Below are 26,063 nucleotides of genomic sequence, written 5' to 3'. Positions count from 1 at the left end.
TCCCGCCCACCCCCAACCCTGCAGCCCCAACCCCACCCCTCCTTCCATCCCACCCACCATTCCACCCCCATCTGCAGCCCTGCCTTCCCAGCTGACCTCCCCCAGGGCAGCCGGACTATACACCAAAAGTCAGACTACACACACGCACACATGCACATGAACACACAACTTTTTGACAGGTTCCACCTCTGCCCTGTACAGGACAATGTTGGAGAGATTATCTGGGGAAGGGGGGTTTAGGGGTCATCCCTGTGTAGAACTCCAGGGAGTTGGGGCAGAGAGAGAGGGTGGAAGGTCAGTTATTCAGAGACGGTGCCTGGACTGTCCAGGACTGTTCTTGGCAGCATTTCAGTGAGCTGAGTTCGTTTTTAGTCACTGTACCTGTAAACAAAAGATGCAATCAGGGTTGAAACAGCTCTTTGATGTAATGTTTCTATCAGGACCTTGAGATCCCCTTCAGATAATCTGATATTCGGATAATTGATATTGGGATAATCGAGGTTCCTCTGTATATGGTATTTGCACTTTGAACAGAGGAATCTGTAGAATCTTTTCAAAGCTATTAGGATAAATAGACAAAGTCATTTCCCTTGATCAGGGAGTCCAGAACAGAGGGCATAGGTTTAGGGTGAGAGGGGAAAGATATAAAAGAGACCTAAGGGGCAACTTTTTCATGGAGAGGGTGGTACATGTATGGAATGAGCTGGCAGAGGAAGTGGTGGAGGCTGGTACAATTGCAACATTTAAGAGGCATTTGGATGGGTATATGAATAGGAAGGGTTTGGAGGGAAATGGGCAAGGTGCTGGCAGGTGGGACTAGATTGGGATATCTGGTCGGCATGGACGGGTTGGACCGAAGGGTCTGTTTCCATGCTGTACATCTCTATGACTCTATGATTCTATGACTATTTATGTGCATTGGTCAGGGTTTCACAGTTTGTTTTCACACTGACACCACCCTACCACTTACATCGCTATTTTCTTCAGCTTTTTTGTAAAAATTGCAACACATCATGTTTCAACCTTCGTTTCTCATTGAGATCAGCCCCAGTTTCATTTATCTAAACTTAGAACTGGTAAGTTGAGTCGTTTGTGCGGGGGAGAGAGAGAGAGAGCAAGAAAACACTGCTGTTAACAACACGGAAAATTCTGTACAGGAAATGGTCATTTGTAGATATTATTCTTGTTCCAACCAGTTAGTGCTTCTATGGAAATGTACCATGCCACCTCTGAGACACTTCTGTGATCTCTTGGAATTGCAGCTGCAGCCCATAATACTCCTTAGGAAGCAGCTTGTTTCTGTGGAAATGTCAATCTTTCAGCTTCAAATGTTTTTTCCTCCCAGTGAGCAATTAAATAGATGAATCAATATTCCAGAGTTTAAGGACATTGCAATATTCTATGTCACAGGATGAGCTACTCATCAGTGTGTGCAGGATAGGGACATGATCAAAGTGTGATCGTGTTCTCTTTGATCTTAAAATATGGATCACATCTGCAAGAGAATTAATTCAGTCTTTAGAGAATCTGGTCTGGTTCAAAGACTCTTCATTTAATTAATTGAAACAACATTCACTCATATTGTGCTTTTCACATAGAAAACCTCACATGATACTTAACAAGAGGATTTTTAAAAATGTTAACACTGAGTGACATAAGCAGACATTAGATATAAAAAAAATGCAGCAGAAACTTTGCAGATCTGGCAGCCTCTGTAGACAGAGAAACATGGTTATCAGGACAGATCATCAAAAGCTTGATAAAGAAGTAGGTTTTAAGGCATGTCTTCAAGGAGGAAGTGAGGGAGGTAACGAGATGACAAGGTGGAGAGATTGGGAGGGAATTTCAGAGCGTTGGGCTTGACCATGTAAAAGCACTGCTGTTTGAGAGTTCAGCATTGGAGTGTAGATACTTTGGAGCATTAAAGGAGATTAATAGGGAGGAGGTGAGTCTATGAATGTATTTGTAAACAAGGATGAGGAATCTAAAATTGGGGCATTGCTTAACTGGAAGTGATTGTAGGTTAGTGAGCACAGGTGATTGGAAATGAAACTTGGTGTGAGTTCAAGGTTTTGGATAAAAGCTTCGGGAGCCAATAAGTTGGGACAGGAGTGATTGTGGGAGAGAAGCAGTTTGTGAATGAAGCAGCAGTGAGTTTAGTGGCAGCCACAAACAAGGTGCCGGCTGCAGCAAGTAAAGAGGGCAGGAGACCAGCAATCAGCAGACTCAGAGCAATGTCATGGAACTGGAAATAGATGGTTTCTGTGCTAGTGCAGCAGATACGTAATTGGAAGTTAATACCAAAGTTGCAAACAGATTGCAGGATCAATAGATTTCAGGATCCCAACCATATGATGAAGACTCGGAATATATTCCCTTGATATTTTCTTGAAGGTTACATTGTAAATTTCAGGAGCTACATTTTCATCCTCACAAGCTTTTTTATTTGATAACAAAGGAATAGCAGATGGAATTTAATTTATATTAATGTGAGGTGCTGCATTTTGGAAAAGCAAATCAGAGCAGATTTATACACTTAATGGTAAGGTCCTGGGGAGTGTTGTTGAACAACAAGACCTTGGAGTGCAGGTTCAATGTTCCTTGAAAGGGGAGTTGCAGGTAGATAGAATAGTGAAGAAGGTGATTGGTATGCTTTCCTTTATTGGTCAGAGTATTGAGTACAGAAGTTGGGAGGTCATATTGCAGCTGTACAGGACATTGGTTAGGCCACTTTTGGAATATTGCATTCAGTTCTAGTTTCCTTCCAATCGGAAAGATGTTGTGAAACTTGAAAGGATTCAGAAAAGATTTACAAGGATGTTGCCAGCGTTGTAGAGTTTGAGCTATAGGGAGATGCTCTATAGGCTAGGGCTGTTTTTCCTGGAGCATCAGAGGCTGAGGGGTGACCTTATAGAGGTTTATAAAATCATGAGGAGCATGGATAGGATAAATAGACAAGGTCTTTTCCGTGGGTTGGGGGAGTCCAGACCTAGAGGGCATAGGATTAGGGTGAGAGAGGAAAGATATAAAAGGGACCTAAGGGGCAGCTTTTTCACATAGAAGGTGGGGCGCATATGGAATGAGCTGCCAGAGGAAGTGGTGGAGGCTGGTACAATAGGAAGCATTTGGAGGGAGATGGGCCAAATGCTGGCAAATGGGACTAGATTGGATTGGGATATCTGGTTAGCATGGATGAGTCAGGCCAAAGGGTCTGATTCCATGCTGTACATCTCTATGACTGTATCTCTATAAAATAGATCAGTAATAACACCTTCTGAATTTGTGTCGGTCTAGCAGGTATTTGAACTTGTACAGAAGCAGAATTAGAAGAATTCATTAATATCCGCAACAATGATCACACCTACTACATTTAAAGTCACAATACACAAGAGAAACATTAATTTCCTAGACAGTACAGCTGTAATGATATCCTTTACCAAAATCATGAGGGCCATGGATAGGGTAAATAGACAAAGTATTTTCCCTGGGATCGGGAAGTCCAGTACAGGAGGGCATAGGTTTAGGGTGAGAGGGAAAAGATATAAAAGAGACCTAAGAGGCAACTTTTTCACGCAGAGAGTGGTGCGTGTGTGGAACAAGTGGCCAGAGGAAGTGATGGAGGCTGGTACAATTGCAACATGTAAAAGGCATTTGGATGGGTATATGAATAGGAAGGGTTTGGAGGGATATGGGCCGGGTGCTGGCAGGTGGGACTAGGTTGGGTTGGGATATCTGGCCGCATGGACGGGTTGGACCGAAGGATCTGTTTCTATGCTGTACATCTTTATGACTCTAAGTACAGTATTTAAGGATAACAGGAATAAGTTAACAATAAGTGCTTTTTCTACAAAAAAACTTGACACACATTTCTATGTACAAAAAAAAAAGCATCCTCAATGTACTTCCTGTAGTCTGATGAAGTCAAGCTAAACATTTGAAGGTTTGTTTCTAATTCTGTCACTGCAACTCCAACAATTCACAGTATGAACATTCAGTTGAGAAAACGCAAGTGCAATACATGAAATAAAACTGTTCAGCTTTAAATTATCTAAATGACACAATATTCAACAACATTCACTGCATTTTCCACCACTCTGTGGCTCCTGGACCTCTGCCACTTTAAGCTCCAGTTACCTTTGCAAGGAACTTATTACCTGAATGACTTGAAAGATTGGCAGGCCAGATTGAAATGGAACAATGGGAAAATGGAACAACTGATCAGGTTTTTAGCAGAAAGGTAGAATACAAATAAATCAGAAATGAAGTGAAATAAGAAATAAGAGAAGCAAAGAGAGACAATAACAGGAGATTGGCAGTTAAGATATGAAGAAATGCAAAAGTCTTCTGTAGGTTTGTAAATAGTAAAACATAATTTAGCAAGATTTGCTATTAACATGGTTTTACATTTAGATTCCCTACAGTATGGAAACAAGCCCTTCGGACCAACAAATCCACACTGACCTTCTGAAGAATAACCCACCCAGACCAATTCCCCTACATTTATCCCTGACTAATGTACTTAACACTACAGGCAATTTAGCATGGCCAATCCACTCTAACCTGCACATCTTTGGACTGTGGGAGGAAACCGGAGCACCCGGAGGAAACCTATGCAGATACAGGGAGAACATGCAAACTCTACACGCACAGCCGCCTGAGGTTGGAGTTGAACTCAGATCCCTGGCACTGTGAGGCAGCAGTGCTAACCACTGAGCCACTGTGCCACCCTATTAGAACTTTACTGTCAAAGTTAAATGCCTTCAAGTTAAGTTCGAGATATTTTTAATGGACTTGTCTCTGTCTAAAAAAGGCATTATAATTACACAATGTCTGTGTAAATATGGAAAAAAAATGGATATGCAGTTAGAAAGTTGATGAAAAGTAGAAACAATTAAGGACCAAAATGGTAATTAATATATGGAAGCAGAGGGCCTGGCTGTGGTACAAAATCAGTACTTTGCATCTGTCTATACCAAGGAGGAAGGTACTGGTGAAGTGAGAGTGAATGGGAAGGTCGCTGAGATAGACCACAGTTGATAAAGAGCAGCAGCTAAGAAAAGCTGGATACCGTCATACCTTCATCAGGTGTAAATGCAAACATGTTTCTACATTCAACATTATCTCATTCTGAGAAAGAAAACTTCACATTCAAACTTCACATTGTCACTTTTGTCTCTGGGCAATTAGAAAAATCCAATCTCCATTTTCCCAATTAGCAGATAAAACAATAGAATATGCTGTGGAGTCAGCACAGATCTTTTCCCAAAATATTTATTCCAAACCTTCCAAACACCCAACATCTATCACCCAGACTGACAAAGGTAGCAGATGTGATGGAGCTCAGCAGCAGCATTTAGTCTCCTGTTGTCAATTTAAATGTTTTTCTTTCCATGTTTTATTCATTTGTTACAGATTACATACCTCTGTAAGATGGTCTCTCTGCCAAAGAAACAGAGTGGTATTTGTGAAAGGGTACCAGTGAGAACCCAGACATGTGTCTGCCAATCATGCCATTCCTGAAACCTATGATTCCAACATGTATTATTCAGAGCAGTGTTCGCTATTTAACACGGTTTTCCGCAGAATTTTACTTTCAATGTTAAATGCCTTCGAGTAAAGATCGAGATAATTTTAACGGATTCATCTGTATCCAGAGAAACAGAAAGGTTAAAATAACATGTTGACGTCAGTTTAGCCAAGTTGCCAGAACTCTCTGTGGAAAAAAATCGGAAACGCTATTAGAAAGTTGATGAAAACTCAGTAAAACAATGCAGTCTGTTGGCCCATTTACTGCCCTGCAGAAGCTTGGAAAGGTCCAGTTTCCGCATAGAGCCAGCAGTACCCAGCTTTCTCCTAGGATTGGCTGCTGCTCGGGACCATTTAGCGATGGATTTCCAACTGTCTCCGCGCTTTGCAGGAGGTTACCTCTTTTTCCTGGCTTTTACCGGGACAGGTAATTATAAATATTTTTAATCTCCCTATTTGCTGAGGCTGGAGCCGGGTAGCGCCTCGGGTTGTTGTTATAATGTCCCGGCTCCAACCCTGAGCCCGCTCTCGGGGGAGTGGGGGGTGAAGATGGAAGATTCCCCCTATCCCTCCTCCCTCTGTGTCACAGACAGAGCCTTACACCCAGGAGGGCAGGGATGGTTCTGAGGGAAAGTGAGTACATTAATGATGGAGCAGTGAGAGTTGACGAGGATGATCAGTGTGTATTTCCGTGTCTGAAAGAGAATGGTGTTTCAAGGAGCTCACATAGAAGGCAGTTCGACATACACTTGAACAGGGAAAAGGTCCAATCAGAAAAGAAAATGCAGCCGGAGCTACATGGATTTTCAGTAGCCTGGCCCAGTCTTTCTTTAGTGTGAGTTAAAGTGGAATGTGATTTTTTTTTACAATTAGAGGCAATGTAGTGTTCAATTCTGTGCAGTAACCACTGTATTAGGAGGTCAGATGGTGGTTAGAACAGGGAACTAGCGATGTGATTTCTGTGAAGGCAGATCCTTTTTACTCAGTCAGTTAACTGTCTAGTAGAATATCTGCTATCTGCGATCTTAATGAACGAAATGTTTGTACTACTGCGTTTAGGGCTGATTGGAGTTTCCTTCCTAAGTGTTGGGAGTTCAGTTCAGGAGAACAATTTACTCCCAGCGGAAGAACTGGTTTTCAGATCAGGAGAAGCAATCAACCCAACTGAAGTTTGTGAGTTGATGGGTCTTCAAGTTGTTAGAATTGAAAAGAGGTTTAGGGCATTAGGATTGAAATAGGTTCATGTCAGCATTCTGATTTAAATGGTAAAAAGGTCCCAGCAATCCAGGAAGGAGAACTGAGAAGTCAGTAAAGTAAGAAATGAAAGAGTTGAGCTAGGCGTAATATTTCTCTGAGACTGAGTACCTCTAAAGGATAGTGATTGAAACTTTACTATCTGTCTTAAGATCTTTCTAAATTGTCAAAGACATAGCTTTGTTTTTCTTCTTTTGTGTAGTAACTTTGGCCCAGAGTGTTTGTATGGGATGCCTGGGTACTCTGAAGAATTTGAGTTTCACATCACATTGAACCAGCAACAAATCTATTGATGCATGAGACCATGCCAGCATTGATACGGTCAAAGTTTTTAGCAAATTTGATGGATTAAATGCTATTAGAACATGAAGTTTAAAAAGGAATATTTTCTGTTGACAGCATTTGTTCATTCCCTATTCATGTGATAGCCTTGCAGTGAACCAGGATACATTCCAACAGATAATAGGTAAGATTTACAGAGAATGTAAGGGAGCCAGTGCATAGCTGACCTCTATGATGTCGATGAAAAGATACAGCCATCAACAACAGAAATCTATAGAGAGAACTGGGAAGGCCGGGTTCAGCTAAACTCAGACAAATACATTGTGTAGGTAAAAGAATGCCAGTCCTTTGGAATGATTTAGACACACTGGTGGTGGACTGGGGTGTACAAAATTAAAAATCAGCCAACACCAGGTTATAGTACAACAGGTTTATTTGGAAGCACTAGCTTTCGGAGCGATGCTCCTTCATCAGGTGATTGTGGAGAATAAGATTGTAAGATACAGAATTTATAGCAAAAGTTTACAGTGTGACGTAACTGAAATATTATATTGAAAAAGACCTGGATTGTTTGTTAAGTCTCTCATCTTTTAGAATGAACATGTTGGTTCCAGTTCTTTCATACGTAAATCACATTTTTTTTTTAAAAGTTACATTCTCAAGTGAATTTTAACAACAGTGTCATGCCGGCCCAGATAATGTATTGAGGGTGTTAGCTCCCTGTGTGAGGCTGTCTGTGCCACAATGGTCAGACTGATTCTAATCTAAAAAACAGATTTACAGAATCTTAGACGGATTCATGCAGTTTTTGAACAAACAATCCAGGTCTTTTTCAATATAATATTTCAGTTACATCACACTGTAAACTTTTGCTATAAATTCTGTCTTACAATCTTATTCTCCACAATCACCTGATGAAGGAGCGTCGCTCCGAAAGCTAGTGCTTCCAAATAAACCTGTTGGACTATAACCTGGTGTTGTGTGATTTTTAACTTAGTCCTTTGGAATGCTGTGCTCCTGACAGAATCAAGCTGTGAACTTAAAAATATCACAGCCATCTATCTCTGAGATGGATGCCTAAAGACACAAGAAAGAGTTGAAAAGTTTCCCACTATGTATTCAGTCTGCAGTTTTCTGATGTGTGAGAAAACGTTGTGGGTTAGTTAGCAAGTAGGGAAGCATGGTGGCTCAGTGGTTAGTGCTGCTACCTCACAGCACCAGGGACCCATGTTTGATTCCCCCCTCGGGTAATTTGTCTGCATGGAGTTTGTACATTCTCCCCGTGTCTGCGTGGGTTTCCTCTGGGTGCTCCAGTTTCCTCCCACAGTGCACAGAAAATTGACCATAGTGTGCAGATTAGGTGGATTAGCCTAGGGAAATGCAGGGATAGGGTTGGGGGGGGGGGGGGGGGGGGATGCTCTTCAGAGGGTCATTGTGGACTCGATGGGGACACTGTTGTGATTCTATGAAGTTGACTCTTTGATGTGTTGTGATGGATAATTCACAAGGGAGTTATTACTGATATTTGTTATATTAAGGTTAATATAAAAAAAGGTGCAGTATTGAAGGGAAGTTTTCTATTTCCTGCAGAATACAGGTCCCTGTGGATGAATAGATGTAGCTTGTAGTGGGTTTAAGTGAATGACACTATGAACTCAACTGTTAATTTTAAACTGGTTATTATAGGAATTCTCAATGCACATGGGATTGTTCAGCAAGTGCTATTCAATTGTAGAACCATCTTGAACATTACACATTCTGTTACGAGTCTTGTAACATTGGGAAAGTTGACTGCACCCACTATTATCAGTTTGGTTCATAAAGTGCTTCCCTTATACTTGCTAGAAACTCAATATTCAAATATATATAGGGCCCAGGCCTCTGCAGGAGAAGGCACCATTGGTGTTTTAATTAATCAAAGCAGTTCCCTGGTACATTCTCCATAGTAATGCCAATCAGAGAGATCATGCCAACTAATCACTATGTGGAAATCATGAAGCAGAAACCTTTCTTATTTTTAGGATGAGTGAACAGGAGAGACATGCTGCAATCAGTTCTGAAGAAGGGTCACTGGACCCAAAACAAGGACGTGAGGGGGAAGAGAAGTGTAATAGCCATCACGAAGGAGAAGGTGCTAGGGAAGCCAAAAGGTATGAAGGTGGATAAATAACTCAGACCAGTTCTGAAGGAGATAGCTGGAGGCATTGGTGGTGAGCTTTCAGGAATCACTGGAGTCTGGAAGGTTCAAATGTAACACCCCCTGTTTAATAAGGGAGGGAGGCAGAAGACAGAATCTATAAGCTGGATAGCCTGACCTCAGTTATTGGTAAGGTTTTAGAAGGAGAAAGTGAGGACTACAGATGCTGGAGATTAGAGTCGGAGAGTGTTGTGCTGGAAAAGCACAGCCAGTCAAGGCAGCATCCGAAGAGATCCTCAGATGTTGCCTGACTGATAAGGTTTTAGAGTCCATTATTAAGGATGAGTTGCAAAGTGCTTGAGAGTGCATGGTCAAGTAGGACTGAGTCAGCATAGCTTCGTCAAGGAGAGGTCAGGCCTGACAAATTTGTTAGAATTTTTAGAGGAGGTAACGGGCAAGTTAGACAAAGGCAAGCGAGGGGACCTGATCTATCTGGATTTCCAAAAGGCCTTTGACAGGGCGCTGCACAGGAGTCTGTAAAACAAGATAAGAAATCATGGTGTTGCAGCAAGTTACTGGCATGAACAGAGGATTGTCTGACTGGCAGAAGGGGAGGAAGGGCTCTTTTTCAGGATGGCATCCAGTGACCAGTGGAGTTCCGCAGATTCTGTGTTGGGACAGCTATTCACATTAGACATTAATGATCTGGACGATGGAACTGAGGGCATTGTTGCTAAGTTTGAGATGACACAAAGATAGGTGGCAGGAGAGGTAGTCGAGAGCATAGTGCTGGAAAAACACAGCAGGTCAGGCAGCATCTAAGGAGCAGAAGAGTCGATGTTTCGGACAAAAGCCCTTCATCAGGAAGGGCTTTTGCCTGAAACATTGACTCTCCTGCAGCTCGGATGCTGCCTGACCTGCTGTGCTCATTCCTGCTGAAGGGCTTTTGCCCGAAACGTCGATTCTCTGCTCTTTGGATGCTGCCTGACCTGCTGTGCCTTTCCAGCACTACACTCTTGACTCTAATCTCCAGCATCTGCAGTCCTCACTTTCACTTGGCGGGGAGGTAATATTAAGGAAGCAGGGAGGCTGCAGAAGTACTTGGACAGGCTAGGAGAATGGGCAAAGAAGTGGCAGATGGAATAGTGTGGGAAAGTGTGAGGATATGCATTTTAGTAAAGAGGACTATGGATCTGTACCTGATGGAGTTTAGAAAGGTGAGGGGGATCTCATTGAAGTGTACATAATACTGAGAGGCCTGGATAGAGTGAACGTGGAGAAGATGTTTCCACCAGTAGGAGAGAATGGGACCTGAGGGCACCGGCCTCAGAGTGAAGGAATGATGCTTTAGAACTGAGATAAGGAGGAATTTCTGTAACCAGAGGGTTGTGAATCTGTGGAGCTCATTGCCACAGAAAGCTGTGGAGGCTAAGCCATTCACTGCATTTAAGACAAAAGTAGATAGTTTTGTGATTAGTAAGTGGATCAAGGGTTACGAGTAGAAGGCAGGAGAACGGGGTTGAGAAACATTTCAGCCATGATCAAATGATGGAGCTGACTCGATCAGCCAAATGGCCAAATTTGCTCCTATGGTCTTATGGAAACATTGACTCTGCTTTCTCTCCCTAGATGGAGACCTACTGAGTTTCTCCAAAAATGTGTTTTTTTTGTTTCAGATTTCCAGCAGCTGTTTGTTCTTTGAATAGTATTGATGTGACTTGTTCACTTTTTGGTCAATGTTAACCACAGGATGTTGAAAGTGGGGGAATCAGTCATCGTAATACCCATTGCATGTCAAAGGTTTATGGTTGAATTTTCTCTTGTTGGAGATGGTCAATATCTGGCACTTGTATGGTGTAAATGAAGCTTATTACTTGTCAGCCCAAACCTAGATATTGTCCAAAGCTTGCTGTATTTTAACATGGAGAATCGACGTTTCGGGCATGAGCCCTTCTTCAGGAATGAGATAAAAGGTAGGGAGGAGGGACTTGGGGGACGGGCATTGGAAATGCGATAGGTGGAAGGAGGTTAAGGTGGGGGTGATAGGCCGGAGTGGGGGTGGGGGCGGAGAGGTCAGGAAGAAGATTGCAGGTTAGGAAGGGCTCATGCCCGAAACGTCGATTCTCCTGCTCCTTGGATGCTGCCTGACCTGCTGCGCTTTTCCAGCAACACATTTTCAGCTCTGATCTCCAGCATCTGCAGTCCTCACTTTCTCCCTGTATTTTAACATGGACTGCTTCAATGTCTGATGAGTCACAAATGATGCTGAATATTGCACAATCGTCTGTAAACATCCCCACTTCTGACCTTATGATGGAGGGAAAGTTATTGATGAAGCAGTTGAAGATGGTTGGGCCAAGGATACTACTCTGAGGAACTCCTGGAGCTGAGATGACTGATCTCCAACAACCACAACTTTCTTCCTGTGTGTCAGGTGTGACCACAATCAGTGGAGAGTTTGCCCCTTGACTCCCATTGATTCCAGTTTTGTTAGGGCTCCTTGATGCCACACTCGGTTGAAGGCAGCCTTGATGTCGAGGGCTGTCACTCTCCCCTCCCCTCTGGAATTCAGCTTTTTTGTCCATGTTGAAACCAAAGCTTTAATGAGGTCAGGAGCTGAGTGGCCCTGGTGGAACCCAAACTGGGCATCACTGAACAGGTTATTGTTGAACAGCTGCTACTTGATCACACTTTTGAAAACCCCTTCATCAATTTTCTGACGATCTGAAGGAGGGTCATGGGCCGGGTTGGATTTGTCCTGCTTTTTTATATACAGGACCTACCTGGGCAATTTTCCTCATTGCTGGGTGATGTCAGTGCCGTAGCTATCCAGCAACAATTTGGCAAGGTGTGCAGGAAGTTTTGGTGCACACATCTTCAATACCATTGCTGCAACCTTATCAGGGCCTTAACCTTTGTAGTGCTCCAACCATTTCTTGTTATTATGTGGAGTGAATCTAATGAACACTCCATTTGTGTTGCTGGGGACCTCAGGAGGAGGCTGAGATGGATCATCTTCCTGAAGAAGGGCCTGTGCCCGAAACGTCGAATCTCCTGTTCCCTGGATGCTGCCTGACCTGCTGTGCTGTTCCAGCAATAAAGTTTCAACTGAGATGGATCATCCACTCAGCACGGGAGGCAATGGTTCAGTGCTAGTATTGCTGGACTGTTCATTCAGAGACACAGGAAATAGAACATAGAACAGTACAGCACAGTCCTTGGGCCCTCGATGTTGTGCCGACCTTTTATCCTATTCTAAGATCAAAGTAACCTCCATACCCTTCATTGTACTATCATCTATGTGCCTATCCAAGAGTCACTTAAATGTCCCTAATGTCCTGGGGACCTGGGTATGAATCCTGCCATGGCAGATGGTGCAATTTGAATTCAATAAAAAGATCTGGGTTTAAGAGTGCACTGACGACCATGAATCCATTGCCGATTGTCAGAAAATCCCACCTGGTTCATTCATGTCCTTCAAGGAAGGTAATCCTTACCTGGTTTGGCCAACATGTGACTCCAGATGCACAGCAATGTGGTTGACACTAAGCTGCTCTCTAGGCAATTTGGGCTCGGCAGTAAATGCTGGTCTAGCCAGTAATGCCCTCATCCTGTGAATGAATAAAAACAAAGTTCTGGCTTTTCAACCAAAAATATGTTTGTAATTGCCTTTGTCTTTGGAATGCTGTGCTGGGTTCTCCCATTATTAACATCGACCATATTAGTGGAGGGATGTTTAATTGTCCACAAGGTGTAGCGGGTACGATGGTTATATATTCTTAGATTATATAGGTTTAGGAAGGATTCCTGCATATGGAAAGCTAGAATACGTTACCCCACTATTAAAGAGAAAGGAAACAGGGAACTCATACAGCTGTTAGTCTTACATCAATAATCAGGAAAATGCCACAGTCTGTTATGAGCAATGGGATAAATAGACACCTGGATGATAATAATTTGTTTGGATATGATCAACATGGATTTGCGAATGGGAAACTTTAAAGATATTATGAACACAATTGATAATGGAGAGTTAAAAGACATAATACATTTAGATTTTCAGAAGACTTATGATGAGGTTCCCTACAAGAGTCTGGTTAGAAAGATTAAAATGCATGGGATAGGAGGGAAGGATTACCGATTGGCAAACAGACAGGAAACAGAGAGTCGGTATAAATGGGTCATTCTCATGTTGGCAGCTGGGATGGATGGGTAACCACAAGGACCAGAACTTGGCCCCAGCTGCTCACAATCTTGACCAATGATTTCAAGGGGGAGAGGAAATGTAATATTGATCCAAAACAAAGCGGGAATGTGTGTTGGGATGAAGGTGTAAAGCAGCTTCTGGAAGATTTGGACAGGTGTCCTGATTGGTCAAGAACATGGCAGATGGAATGTAATTGGAAAATATAAGGTTATCCACTTTGGCGGGAGAAACAGATGTGCAGAGTATTTTGAGAAAGCTAAGAGATTGGAAAGTGTAGATAGATAAAGGCACCTAGGTGTCCTTATCAATAAGTCACTGAAGGCCAACCTACAGGAGTAGCAAGCTGTTAGAAAGGCTAATGGAATGGTAGTCTTTATTGCAAGGAGATTTGTGTACATGAGTAGTGAAGTCTTGCTTTAATTGTATCGGAGCTTGGTTAGACTGTAGTTTTGGTTTCCTTCCCTATATCATTACTATAGACAGGGTGCAACTACATTCCACCAGACGTGTTCCTGGGATAGTGGGACTGTCCGCTGAAGAGAGTTTGGACAAACTGGGTGTGTGATCTCTAGAGTTGCAAAAATTGAGAGGTGATCCTATTGAAACTTAGAAAATATTGAAAAGGTTATACAGATGTTATGACATGGAGATAGGCAGCCGAACCAAATCAGCCTTTTGGCTCTTGCCTGAAACGTTGGTTCTCCTGCTCCTTGGGTGCTGCCTGACTTACTATGCTTTTCCAGCACCACACTCTCGACAGCTACCCAGATTCTGATGGACTTCATCCCTACATCTTAAAAAACGTAGCAAGTGAGATAGTTGATTTTTTGCTTTTAATATTTGAAAACTCCCTTGATTCAGGCAAAATCTCATTAGATTTGAATGTAGCAAATGTCAAAAAGGGAGGAAAATGGAAAGCAGGGAACAACAAGGTAGTTAGCTTAACATCTGTCACCGGGAAAATTCTGGAAGCTATTATTAAAGAAATTATGACATGGCTATATTACATGATTTCAAGATTATTAGTCAACATGGTTTAGGAACATAGAACTGTGAGCAGTCTGAGCACCACACCCTGAAAGGGTATATTGGCCTTGGAGAGAGTACAACATAGGTTCCAGAATGATCTCTGGACTTCAGGAATAAGTAATGAATTTTTTTGATTTGATTTATTATTGTCACGTGTAACTAGGTACAGTGAAAAGTTTTGTTTTGTGTGCAGTACAGGTGGATCATACCATACAAAGATCACAAAGTGATAGAACAGAGCAAGGAATACAAGGTTCCAGCTGTAAAGAGGGTGCACAAAAAGCAAGATCAACTTTAGATTTAAAATTTGAAAGATCCATTCGTCAGTCTAATAGCAGCAGGGAAGAAGCTGTTCTTGAACCTGTTGGTACGTGTCTTTACGCTTCTGTATTTTCTGCCTTAAGGAAGAGTTTGGAAAAGATTATAGTCGTGCGGGAAGGGTCTTTGATAATATCTGCCTTTCTGTGGCAGCGAGAGGTGTAGATGGAGTCAATGGATGGAAAGTTGGTTTGTGTGATTAACTGGGATGTGTACATAACTCTCTGTAGTGTCTTACAGTTCTGGGGAGGGCAGTTGCCAAACTAAGCCATTATGCATCCAAATAGAATACTTTCTATGGTGTAACTATAATGGTTGGTGAGGGTCCTAATGGGCACACCAAATCCCCTGAGGCTCCATGAGGGAGAAAAGGTGTTGTTGTGGCTTCTTAACCATCATATCTGACCAGGACAGATTATTGGTGATCATCATTCCTAGGAACTTAAAATCTCGGACCATCTCTACCTCAGCTCTGTTGATGTAGATAGGCGCATGTCCTCCCCCTTGTTTCCTGAAGTCAATGATCAGCTCTTTGGGTTTGGTGACATTGAGGAAGAGATTTGTATCATTGCATCATGACACCAAGCACTTTGTCTCTTTGCTGTGTTCTGTCTTGTCATTGTTTGGTATGTGGCTTGCATTGGTGATGTTGTCAGCAAACTTGTGGATAGAGTTCAGATGGGAGTTGGCCACACAGTGTGAGTGTACAGGGAGGACAGTAAGGGGCTGAGAATGCATTCTTGCAGGGTGCCAGTGTTGAGGATTATCTTGGAGGAGATGCTATTGTCTATCTTCACTGATTATGGTCTGTGGGTCAGAAAGCTGAGGATCCAATTGCAGAGGGCGGAACTGAGACCTGGGTTTCGGAGTTTTGAGATTAGTTTGGTTGTAATGATAGTGTTGAAGGTGGAGTTGTAGTCAATAAGTAGAAACCTGACAGAGGTATTCTTATTATTCAGATGTTCTATGGATGGATATAGGGCTAGGGAGATGGCATCTGCTGTGGACCAGTTGCACCATTGGGCAAATTACAAGGGATTGAGGCAGGTTGGGAGGCTAGAATTAATATGAGCTAAGACTAATCTCTCAAAGCATTTCATAGTGATGGAGGTCAGAGCCACCAGGCAGTAGTCATTGAGGCACGTTGCATGTGTTTTCTTTGGTTACCAGGATGAAGAGAGATTTTGCAAATTAGGAACAGATTCAGGAATTACTGCAGAAACTCAGGTCTGGCAGCATCTATGGAAAGAAAGCAGAGTTAACATTTGGAGTGCAGAGACCCGCCTTCAGTAGTATGAGAAAAAGGGCTTATAGAACAGCAGGTACAGACAAGCTGCACTTCAGCCAAACCTGTGAACAAGAACCTTCCCATCATTTCCTTCACCCATAACACACATGTTTTTCTCCCTTTCTGTCTGAATGGGCACTTTATAAAGGGGTTAAAGGTGTAGCTGATAGATTTATGTATCAACAATTATTAATTGTATGTGTATCAGTCGTTAGAATATTTATATGGAATAAAGAGTATCTTGCTAGGTACAGAAATGCAGCCTGTGCTCTGTCAATTTGGGACTAAAAGACAGGTAAAGCAGGGAATTTTCAAAGAATCCCTACAGTGTGGAAACAGGCCATTTTGGCCCAACAGGTCCACACCGACCCTCTGAAGAGTAACCTACCCAGACCTCTACATTTACCTCTAACCTACACTACCCTGAATACAATGGGTAATTTACCTAACCTGCACATCTTTGGATTGTGAGAGGAAACCGGAGCACCCGGAGTAGACCTACGTAGACACGGGGGGAATGTGCAAACTCCACACAGACAGTCGCCCAAGGCTGGGATCGAACCCGAGTTTCTGGTGTTTGGAGACACAGTACTAACCACTGAGCCACTGTATCGCCCGTTCAGCATTATCATACTAGTACATTCACTTTTGTCATCCAAGTCATTAATAAATATTGTAAATAATTGTGGCCCAGCAATAACCCCTGTGACATTTCACTCGTTACAGGTTTTCATCCCAAAAAGGCTCCCCTAATGGTAATTCTCTGACTTCTATTAGTTAGCCATTCCTCTATCCACATTACCATGGGCTCTTATCAACTAGTCTAAGTAGGGGGTACATAATTGCTAGTTATATTGAGCACTGATGAGACCAAATCTACAGTAGAGCTAATTGAATTGAAATAAAACATTTGGAAAGGCTTTCTGGAGCAGATGCTGAGCAAGTGTTTCCTCTGGCTGTAGAATCAAAGACACAGACTCAGTCCTAGATTACAAAGTTGGCCATCTGTTACTGGGATTAAGAAATATTTCTTTACTAAAGGGATTGCGAATTTATGAAATCTTCTATCCAAGAGAGTTTTGAATGCTCAGTGTCGATAGGGTTATCTTTCATGACGGCCAGAGTGCAATCCATTAAGGGTTTCCATCTGATCCTAAAACCAACGTCATTAAAATACAGCTGAAAAGAAGCAACAGATTCTGCAACTACAAGTAGCTTCTCTTCCACATTTGCCTATTGGGTTGACCAACTGTAAAGCGGGAATGAAAGACTTTTGCTTACTTGAATTTTGCACACTTTTAAAAAAAAACTTTAACTTCTGTAGCCATGCCCCGAACACCGGGGCTTGATTTCCACCATATTGCCCCGGAGGAGATTAAAAAAGTAAAATACCTAAACAGTGAGAGAGATGCAGCCTAGAGCATGAATCATAAAAGATTTGTATGAGGGTGCAGTAGTTGGGAATTGCGAGGGGACTTGAATACAAAAGTAGGGAGCTTATGTTTCGGGTGAAACACATCTGGAGTGCAGGATTGGTCCCCTTATTTAAAGAAGGATGTCAATGTGTTGGAAGCAGTTCAGAAAACCTTAACGAGACTAATACCAGGAATGAGAAAAGGTAGGGCTTATAACTGCTGGGAATTGGAAGAGTAAGAGGTACTTTGATTGAAGCATATAAATTCTTGAGGGGTCTTCATAGTGTGAATGTGAGGAAGATCTTCCCTGTTGTTGGAGAATCCAGAACTAGCAGTGACTGCTTAGAAATCAGGCATCACCATTTTAAAGGGAGGGATGAGGGACATGTTTTCCTTTTGGACTGTCATGAATCTTTGCACTTCTGTTCCTGAAAAGGCAGTGGAGTGTTTGGATGTGTTTAAGACAGAGCTGGATTGATTCTTGGTAAGGAAGGGAGTGAAAGGTTAATGTGACTGGGCAGGAATGTGGAGTGATGAGGTCAGCCATAAATTTATTAAATGGCAGAGCAGGCTTGAAGGACCAATGGCCTATTCCTGCTCCATGTTCATCTGTTCATCTGTAAACTGATCCAGAGATTTGTTCAGAATTGTTCATGTTCTCAATGAATTCCAAATCCCGATATTTACTGTGATTTGTATCCACAGTGGGAAAAGTGACTGGATTGGAGCTACAGGTCAATGCAAACCCCCTGGCTGTGGCATTTGGTGACCCTTTGGTGGTGAACTGCAGTACGTCATGTGCAGGATCTTACATAGCAATCGAAGGACTAAGAAATTATCCCAAACTGGAAAGTGATCAATGGGTCTCAGTTAATATCACAAGTATCCACAGGTGGTCTTTCTCGATAATATGTTTCGTACAATGTGAGAATACGACTGACATTAAAAGAGAAGACATAACTGTATATAGTAAGTGGAAAATTTTATATTAACAAATAAAATAAAATGGTGATAGAATTTACATGTTTTAGCCTGTACAGCAAATGTTTGGCTAAAGGAATCTTAATGTGTTGAAAAGCTGCAGTGTCACCCAAAACTGTTTTACATACAAACTGAGGAGATAAGCTCAGTCAAAATTATGGAGTACAGACAAACATAGAGACACCGTAAGGACAAAATGACAGCCACATTTAGAATGAAGTAACTCACAGGTTATTGAGGCTGGGCAAAGGGCAAGATGTCATCACATAACCAGCAGTCACAGTCGCTTCAGTATTGTAGCATCATAGACAAGGATGCGTCAAGTGATCACTCTATTGGAGCAGATAATAAAATTGGTAATTGTCTCAGCACATATCAAAGCATTCCAAAATGACCTCTTGGCAAAAGGCAAGGTCAAATCATTGATTCACTATGAGCAGATGGCAGAAAATATGAGGCCATTGTGGCTGGACAACATTCGGTACTAGGTGCAGTATCAGCACTGTAACCAGGACAGAAAAAGCAAGCAAACTGTGTGCTCCAGTGTTACCACAAAGCTGTCCTGCCTGACAAGATGTATGTGGTTCTAAAGAAGACTGGTCCCTTATATCCAAGAAATGTATCTCCAAGCATGCAGGCTGCACTAGGAAAAGAAAACCAGAAAACAAGCACAATAAAGACAGCAGTGACAGCAAGAAGTACACAAGGAGACTGAGTCCACGTAAGCTAATACACAAAGTTCATGGCAATGCAGACACAAGTCAAGAGCCAGAATTATTTTTATATTCACTTGTGGGACATGAACATAGCTGGGTGGGCCCAGCATCTATTGCCTGTCCCTAGTTGCCCTTGACGAGGTGTAGTGAGCAGCCTTCTTGAACCACTGTAGTCCACATGCTGTAGGTAGACTCACAATGTCCTTAGGGAGGGAATTCCAGGATGATGAACCAGTGACATTGAGGAATCACAACATATTTTCAAGTCTGGTTGGTGTGTGGCTTGGAGGGCAACTTGCAGGTGTGTTGTCAGAATAGAACAGCTTTCAATCATAAAGTCATAGAGTCGTAGAGATGTACAGCACAGTAACAGACCATTTGGTCCAACTTGTCCATGTCGAAAAGATATCCCAACCTAATCTAGTCCCATTTGCCAGATTTGGCTCATATCCCTCTAAACCCTTCCTATTCATATATCCATCCAGATGCCTATTAAATGCTGTAATTGTACCAGCCTCCACCACTTCCTCTGGCAGCTCATTCCATACACGTACACTCTCTGTGAAAAAGTTGCCCCTTAGGTCCCTTTTAAATCTTTCCCCTCTCACCCTAAACCTATGTCCCTCTAGTTCTGGACTCCCCCACCCCAGGGAAAATACCTTGTCTATTCACCCTATCCATGCCCCTCATGATTTTATAAACCTCTATAAAGTCACCCCTCAGCCTCCAACGCTCCAGAAAAATAGCTCCAGCCTATTTAGCCTCTCCCTATTGCTCAAACCCTCTAATCCTGGCAATATTTTCTGAACCTTTCAAATTTCATAACATTCTTGTTTTAGGAGAGAGACCATAACTGCCCACAGTATTCCAGTGTCTTGTCCAGTCCCACTTTGTAAATGGAGCACACTGTGGGACAAAATCAACTCACGAGAAGTTTTTGCCAGAAACAATGTTGTTTTCTCAGACAGAGCTGGCAAACACCACTCCAAGCCAAGACTAACACAGGAGAGAATGCGATATCCCATCAGTCTGAATTTTGAAGGATATCATTGGAATTCAGTAGTACACTGATAACTGCTACATTAACTGCATACAATGGTTTATCCAAGCCGTGCATTGGCACATTCTGATCACAATGCAGCTCTGGCAATTTGGCATGGAGATCACAAGTATTTTAGCTGATAGAGCCAAGTGAACTGATAGTGGCAGAACCACCAACCTATATGGACCTTGACTTTATGCCTATCTCTGAAATCTGCGAGGGCAGCAGAAGAGACCAAGACTCACATTGGGTCATTCCAGGATATACAACAATGTAACCAGATAGGTTTGATTCTGCAGGAAGTTTTAAAGGTGGTGTTGTGTTGCGTGTTAGAGAAGTGCAGTATTCACATACAAAGAAGCTTAAGTGTCAGCTTGATGGCCTGGAATGCATTAGGATTGTCCATCATGTGGATCACCTCATAGACGCTTTGGAAATGCTGGGCTTGTTGGCAAACTCAATAAAGATGCAGACATTCCAGTGGATCTATAAACACTTCTATGTTTTCACCTTTAGTGTATTTGATTTAACGTCACTTCTATGTTTTCACCTTTAGTGTATTTGATTTAACGTCTGGGGAAAAGAAACAGGAATGTTGTAATATTGCTTTAAGAGCAGTGTTCCCTATACAGATGGAGCAAAGGTTAGGATATCCTCACTGTCCAGAATCACTGCAGCACTCAAAGGCAAGGATGTGACTGGATATTATACTGGATGTCTTAATTTTATTCTAAGTAACCTCAAAAGAGATCTTAAGGTGAACAGAATCAATGAGATTTTGTAGTTCATTTGTGTTCTGTATAGCTTGTGTCAACAGTCACTAACTCATCATTATAGTGTAAAGAAGCTGTGACTGTATGATACGTTTATGAGAGACAGCATGTATCATCACAGGAAGTTGTACAATCTGACAAGATCGAGCATTCAAACAGAGTTGTGGCAGGATGCAGACACAGTAAGATGGTCCTTAAATAAAGTGAATGTTTTCCTTAACTGAGCACATTCTTTAGCTGAGATATTATTTCAGTGGTGAAATAGTTTAGCGAGTCAGAGAGTCATACAGTCCTTGAGCACGGGTTTGCACATATACCTATCTACACTAATCTCACTTTTCAGCACTTGGTCCGTAGCCTTGAATGTTATGACACTTCAGAGGTTCATCCACATACTTTATAAACATTGTGAGGTTTCTTTCCCTCCTATTAAGATGAATAAACCATATTCTTCAAATTTTAGTTCAAACACTCACCACAGAACAACACACATTAATGTCCAGGTCCTCTGTAAAATGACAATTTTTATTGTTGGTTGTTTCAATGAACTTCAGTTAGAAATCTTTTAATTGAAAGTTACTTTTAACAATGCTACTGATGTCAGTAGTAATTTCAGTTTTCTAATCAGAGTATCAGTTTGAGCTGAAAATGTGTTGCTGGAAAAGCGCAGCCGGTCAGGCAGCATCCAAGGAGCAGGAGAATCGACGTTTCGGGCATAAGCCCTTTTAACAGTTTGAGCTGTGTGCAGATTGAGAAGTCCCCAAGTCAATGTGCTGAGCAATGACGAATAATGAATGGCAAGGTATAAATGTGATTGGCTGAAATATCTAGTCTGGTACATGTATAACATTGTGTGACAGTGAATCATTGGGAAGGACAGGGCTCCATGGTCCTCAGAAATGTTATTTCCCATACCAGTTGAAGTTACCATGAAGGACTCTCCTTTTCAGCTGCTGCCCTCATCTGAGGTATGGTGACCATCTGGTTAAACCAGCATCAGTCATCTCTCTAATGGTCCTTGTGGACTTTACTATCTCAGCGAATCCTGTCAACTGTAATTCTCCTTTAACAGATCGAGAGATAAACATTACAGTACTCCCTGAAGTGCTGGAGATTAACAGAACATATCATCTGGAGTGCATTGGCCCAAGAGTTTATCCAAACAACAAACTCATTCTCACATGGCTAAGAGGCAGTGAGATTATTCAGAGAAATTCCACAGGCGAACCAGGTTCTGTGGATGAAGATAAAAGGTTGAGAAATGTCTTCAATTTCGTTGCAAGTCGATCAGATGATGGACAGGAGTACACCTGCTTGGCTGAAGTGGACTTGGGCTCTAATACCACAAAGTCAATCACAAACTCTTCTGTCACTCTGCAAACGTACTGTAAGTTAAATTGTAACAGGTTTTGTTGATTCATCTCTATGTTCTGGTTGCAGCAATAAGGGGCCTTTATCAGTAAAGTTTTGGATCACATTGAAATCTCCTGTGTTGAAAGGACTTTGCTGATATTTTAAACCTAAAATCACTGGGAATACAGGTCTGCAAAGCAGTTCAGAAAACCCACAGACCTGAAATGTTAACTCAGTTTTACTCTCCTGAAATGCTTCTTCAATTGCTGAGTATTTCAATATTTTCTTTTTTTAAATTTTTGACTTGTGGGATCTGCAGTATTTTAATTTTTTATTAAGCAAAAAATTAATCCCTTTCAACTCAGGAGATAGAGTAACTTCACCAGGTTGATATGGTAACAGAGCTGGTATTTATTGAAATGCACTGATCACCCAGAAAGATACAGTGATTAGATTCTCTACAATATGGAAACAGGCCCTTCGGCCCAACATGTCCGCACTGACCCTCCGAAGAGTAATTTACCCAGACCCATTCCCCTACCCTATATTTACCCCTGACTAATGCATCTAACACTATGGGCAATTTAGCATGGCCAAGTCACCTGTCCTGAACATCTTTGGATTGCCACTATTTTTAAGGTGGAGATAAATAGATTCTTGATTATTAAGAAAATTAAAGATGATTATGCCTATGAAGAAGTGGGTAGAATTGAGGTTAAAATCAGATCATTGATGATTTTAATAATGGCAGAACAGGCTCAAAGAGCCTGACAAATTACTCTTATTCCTTGGTTGTACACGTGCTTGTAAGTTGGCACAAAATTATTCATAGAAACCTTAGCCAAGTGAGTTAATTATCAACTCATGCAGTGATTCCATCCCATCTCCACTCCACAAGGTTGCCATAGCAGCCTTGAACAGATTGGAGATTGAAAGACTGCTCTCTAACTGTACAAATTTCCAGTTTACATCAAGTTTATGATTGCTATTCCCTCAATAATTTTTTTAAAATTCTGACCTTGGAAATTTTGATTTAAATATAGCATTTGTCTAGTCAATAGGGAGCAAAACCTCATGAAAATTTGGACAACTCATTGTGTATAAAATTGTGCCACCGTTTAATCAACATTTTATTGTTACAAATACATTACAGGAAAGTTCCACATTAATCTGCCATATAGTTGACTCAAATCTCATTTATAAAGCAACAAATGACATCTAAGAATGTTCTCAACATAACAATGAATATGTCATAAGCAACGACAAAGATTGGTAATTACAACACTCCAAACTATTCATTAAGCACACAAAAATAATTGCAAGTAGTTAGCAGCATAAACTCAACTAAATAAAATCCATCAAAATACTTTAGTTAAATTCATTTGTGGGATCTGGGCCAGCATTTATTCCCCGTTTCTAGTTGCCCTTTGAGAAGGTGATGGTGAGCTGCATTCTTGAACCGCTATAGTCCATGTGTTGTAGGTTGACCCACAATGCCCTGAGGAAGGTAATTCCAGTATTTTGACCCAGTGACAATGAAGGAAGGCGGATATATTTCCAAGTCAGGATGGTGAATGGCTTGGAGGGGAACCTGAAGGTGGTGGTGTTCCCATGTATCTGCTTTCTAAAAAGCCCTCTCTGTCACCATGTTCATTTCTCAACCCCCCGAACACGAGAAAATCAGTCTCAGTAAACCATTCAAAATCATAGTCATGATATGATGTATATTTGAAATATCTCTGATAAATTTCCTAAATCCATCTTTTACAGACTGTTCCAATTATACAGCCACGGCCATACTTCCTTACACAACAAATCCTCCTATAATCATCTCACCATAAATAATGCCCAGGCAATTCAACTTAATTATATTATTGTCAATGTCCTTCAGAGTGACTTTTTGTATATTGGACATTTGAGTTGTTTATTAAAGATACTCCATGTTAAATAAATTCAAGCCTTCTTTGGGGAGAATTAGAAACAAGCATAATAACAGTGTGGTATATTGGTGGCATCATTGTGGAGTTTTCCAGTTTACCAGGATTCAGATTGCATTCCCATATTGCAGGTGGCCCAAAGCTCTGCAGCAAAGCCCCCCCCACCACCACCATTAGGAATAAGCAGTGAGTCCGTTCTGGGCAATTTGCACAAGGGCAGAAATCTGGTCACAGAATTGTTTCGCACATCACATACAATTAAACCATTTAAATTAAATTGAGATATCATTGCTTTTTAACAAGATCAGCTGGAAGTTGCATTGCTCCTAATTTCAAATCATTTTGTTTTACAGATAAACCAATCATTACAGCTCTATTAGCAAATAACAAAAGTGTCTCCAAGTCTCCAGTATATTTCAGTAAAGGTGAATCTATTATATTACAATGTGACTACCAAGGAAATCCACGCCCAACACTGAAATGGGAATGGCCCAAACAAAGCAATGTTGTGATTAATCCTTCAGGAGTTCTCTGTATTTCTGATGCTACAACTAAAAATAGTGGAACATATAAATGTTCAGTTATGAACCAACTTGGAGCTGAAGAGAAGATCGTGGACATCAGCATCGAAGGTGAATCAAAAATATCAAAGCTGATTGATTAAATTATTTAACTTCACTAAAAACCCGTGGTGTAAATCTCTACTTCAAACAGAAAAAAAAGTGAAAGTTTTGGCCTGTCTAACACCAAAGTCGAAAGATCAGACAAAACCTTTTCCAAGGTCTCTTCTGTTTCATTCCAACCTCCAACAGATTTAAAAGTTCATCCTCTCACAACTTCACTTACACAGTGGGGGAAAACAATCTCCATGTACTTACTGGAAGAAATGAACGGTTGTAGGCCTTTATGGGAAAGTTTGTGCAAGTGTCCAGAAACTTGATCATAGAGTGGACTTTTGTAAACAGACAGAGAGACTTCAGGAAGTCAGAGAGAAAGTGAAAGAATTCTTAAACCAGTAGACATGATGTGGAGGTTCTGGTGTTGGATTGGGGTGGACAAAGTTAAAAATCACACAACACCAGGTTATAGTCCAACAGGTTTATTTGGAAGTACAAGCTTTCGGAGCGCTGCTCTTTCATCTGGTAGCTAGTCGGGCAGGATCATAGGACACAGAGTTCAGAGTAAAAGATCAAAGTGTCATACAATTGATGCGATGTATTGAACAAACTTAGATTGCTGTTCAGTCTTTAATCACTTAAAATGGGGATGCAGGTTTCAATTCATTAATATGTAAATCCCAGAACTTCTTTCAAATCATAGTTCCAAGATAACATAAGATTTTATAAAAAATTGTGACATCTCAGCTCAGACAATGCATTAAAGCTGTGAGTTTAGAATCTATCTATATCCCAATCTTGAGGCAGATTGGTTCTATTTCCAAAGTAGGAATTTATAAAATATTACATGGACTGACTGCTTACAGATTGTGTGCTATTTGAACAAAATTGAATGTATCTGCAACTACAGATCCCTAATCAGTGGAAACAGATCATGAGATTAGTAACTGAGAAAGCACTGAAACAGGAGCAGCAATCAATTTTGAACATTTTCATTAGACTAATTCCATTTCACCTGACACTGCAGTTATGGATGGGCCATGCTGTTGAGCATCTCCTGTGATTCTCATTCTACCCAGCTGACTAATCTGACAGATTGACACACTGTTTTTCTCCATTTATATTCATGACGCACAGAGAACAAAGTATCTATATGACTTTAGGACATTAAAAATCTCATTCATTTTT

General features: G+C 41.4%; 1 protein-coding gene and 1 long non-coding RNA gene across 5 annotated transcripts in view; one reads left to right on the top strand and one right to left on the bottom strand.

The window, feature by feature from the left end:
* Positions 1 to 26,063, top strand: part of LOC122552310 (intercellular adhesion molecule 3-like) — a 39,307-nt gene that overhangs the window by 10,624 nt on the left and 2,620 nt on the right. Inside the window, exons 1-4 of one of the 3 annotated variants that reach the window (XM_043695044.1) lie at positions 5,731 to 5,953; positions 18,162 to 18,425; positions 22,041 to 22,355; positions 24,612 to 24,890. In XM_043695044.1, the coding sequence (XP_043550979.1) occupies positions 5,887 to 5,953; positions 18,162 to 18,425; positions 22,041 to 22,355; positions 24,612 to 24,890 (925 nt within the window). In that variant the 5' untranslated portion in view covers positions 5,731 to 5,886. Of the gene's footprint in view, positions 1 to 5,730; positions 5,954 to 5,986; positions 6,160 to 18,161; positions 18,426 to 22,040; positions 22,356 to 24,611; positions 24,891 to 26,063 lie in introns of those variants that run through there. The other 2 variants (XM_043695045.1, XM_043695046.1) reach the window with 2 other exon arrangements.
* LOC122552316 overlaps positions 15,408 to 26,063 on the bottom strand; it is a 32,331-nt gene continuing 21,675 nt past the window's right edge. Inside the window, exons 1-3 of one of the 2 annotated variants that reach the window (XR_006312353.1) lie at positions 22,150 to 22,161; positions 18,666 to 18,769; positions 15,408 to 15,992 (exon numbers count right to left, since the gene is read on the bottom strand). This is a non-coding gene — a long non-coding RNA (uncharacterized LOC122552316). Of the gene's footprint in view, positions 15,993 to 18,665; positions 18,770 to 22,149; positions 22,162 to 26,063 lie in introns of those variants that run through there. The other variant, XR_006312354.1, reaches the window with a different exon arrangement.

Source organism: Chiloscyllium plagiosum, chromosome 8 (genome assembly GCF_004010195.1).
Source record: "Chiloscyllium plagiosum isolate BGI_BamShark_2017 chromosome 8, ASM401019v2, whole genome shotgun sequence".
NCBI classification, from domain to species: domain Eukaryota; kingdom Metazoa; phylum Chordata; class Chondrichthyes; order Orectolobiformes; family Hemiscylliidae; genus Chiloscyllium; species Chiloscyllium plagiosum.
This window is presented reverse-complemented; position numbering and strand designations above follow the sequence as displayed.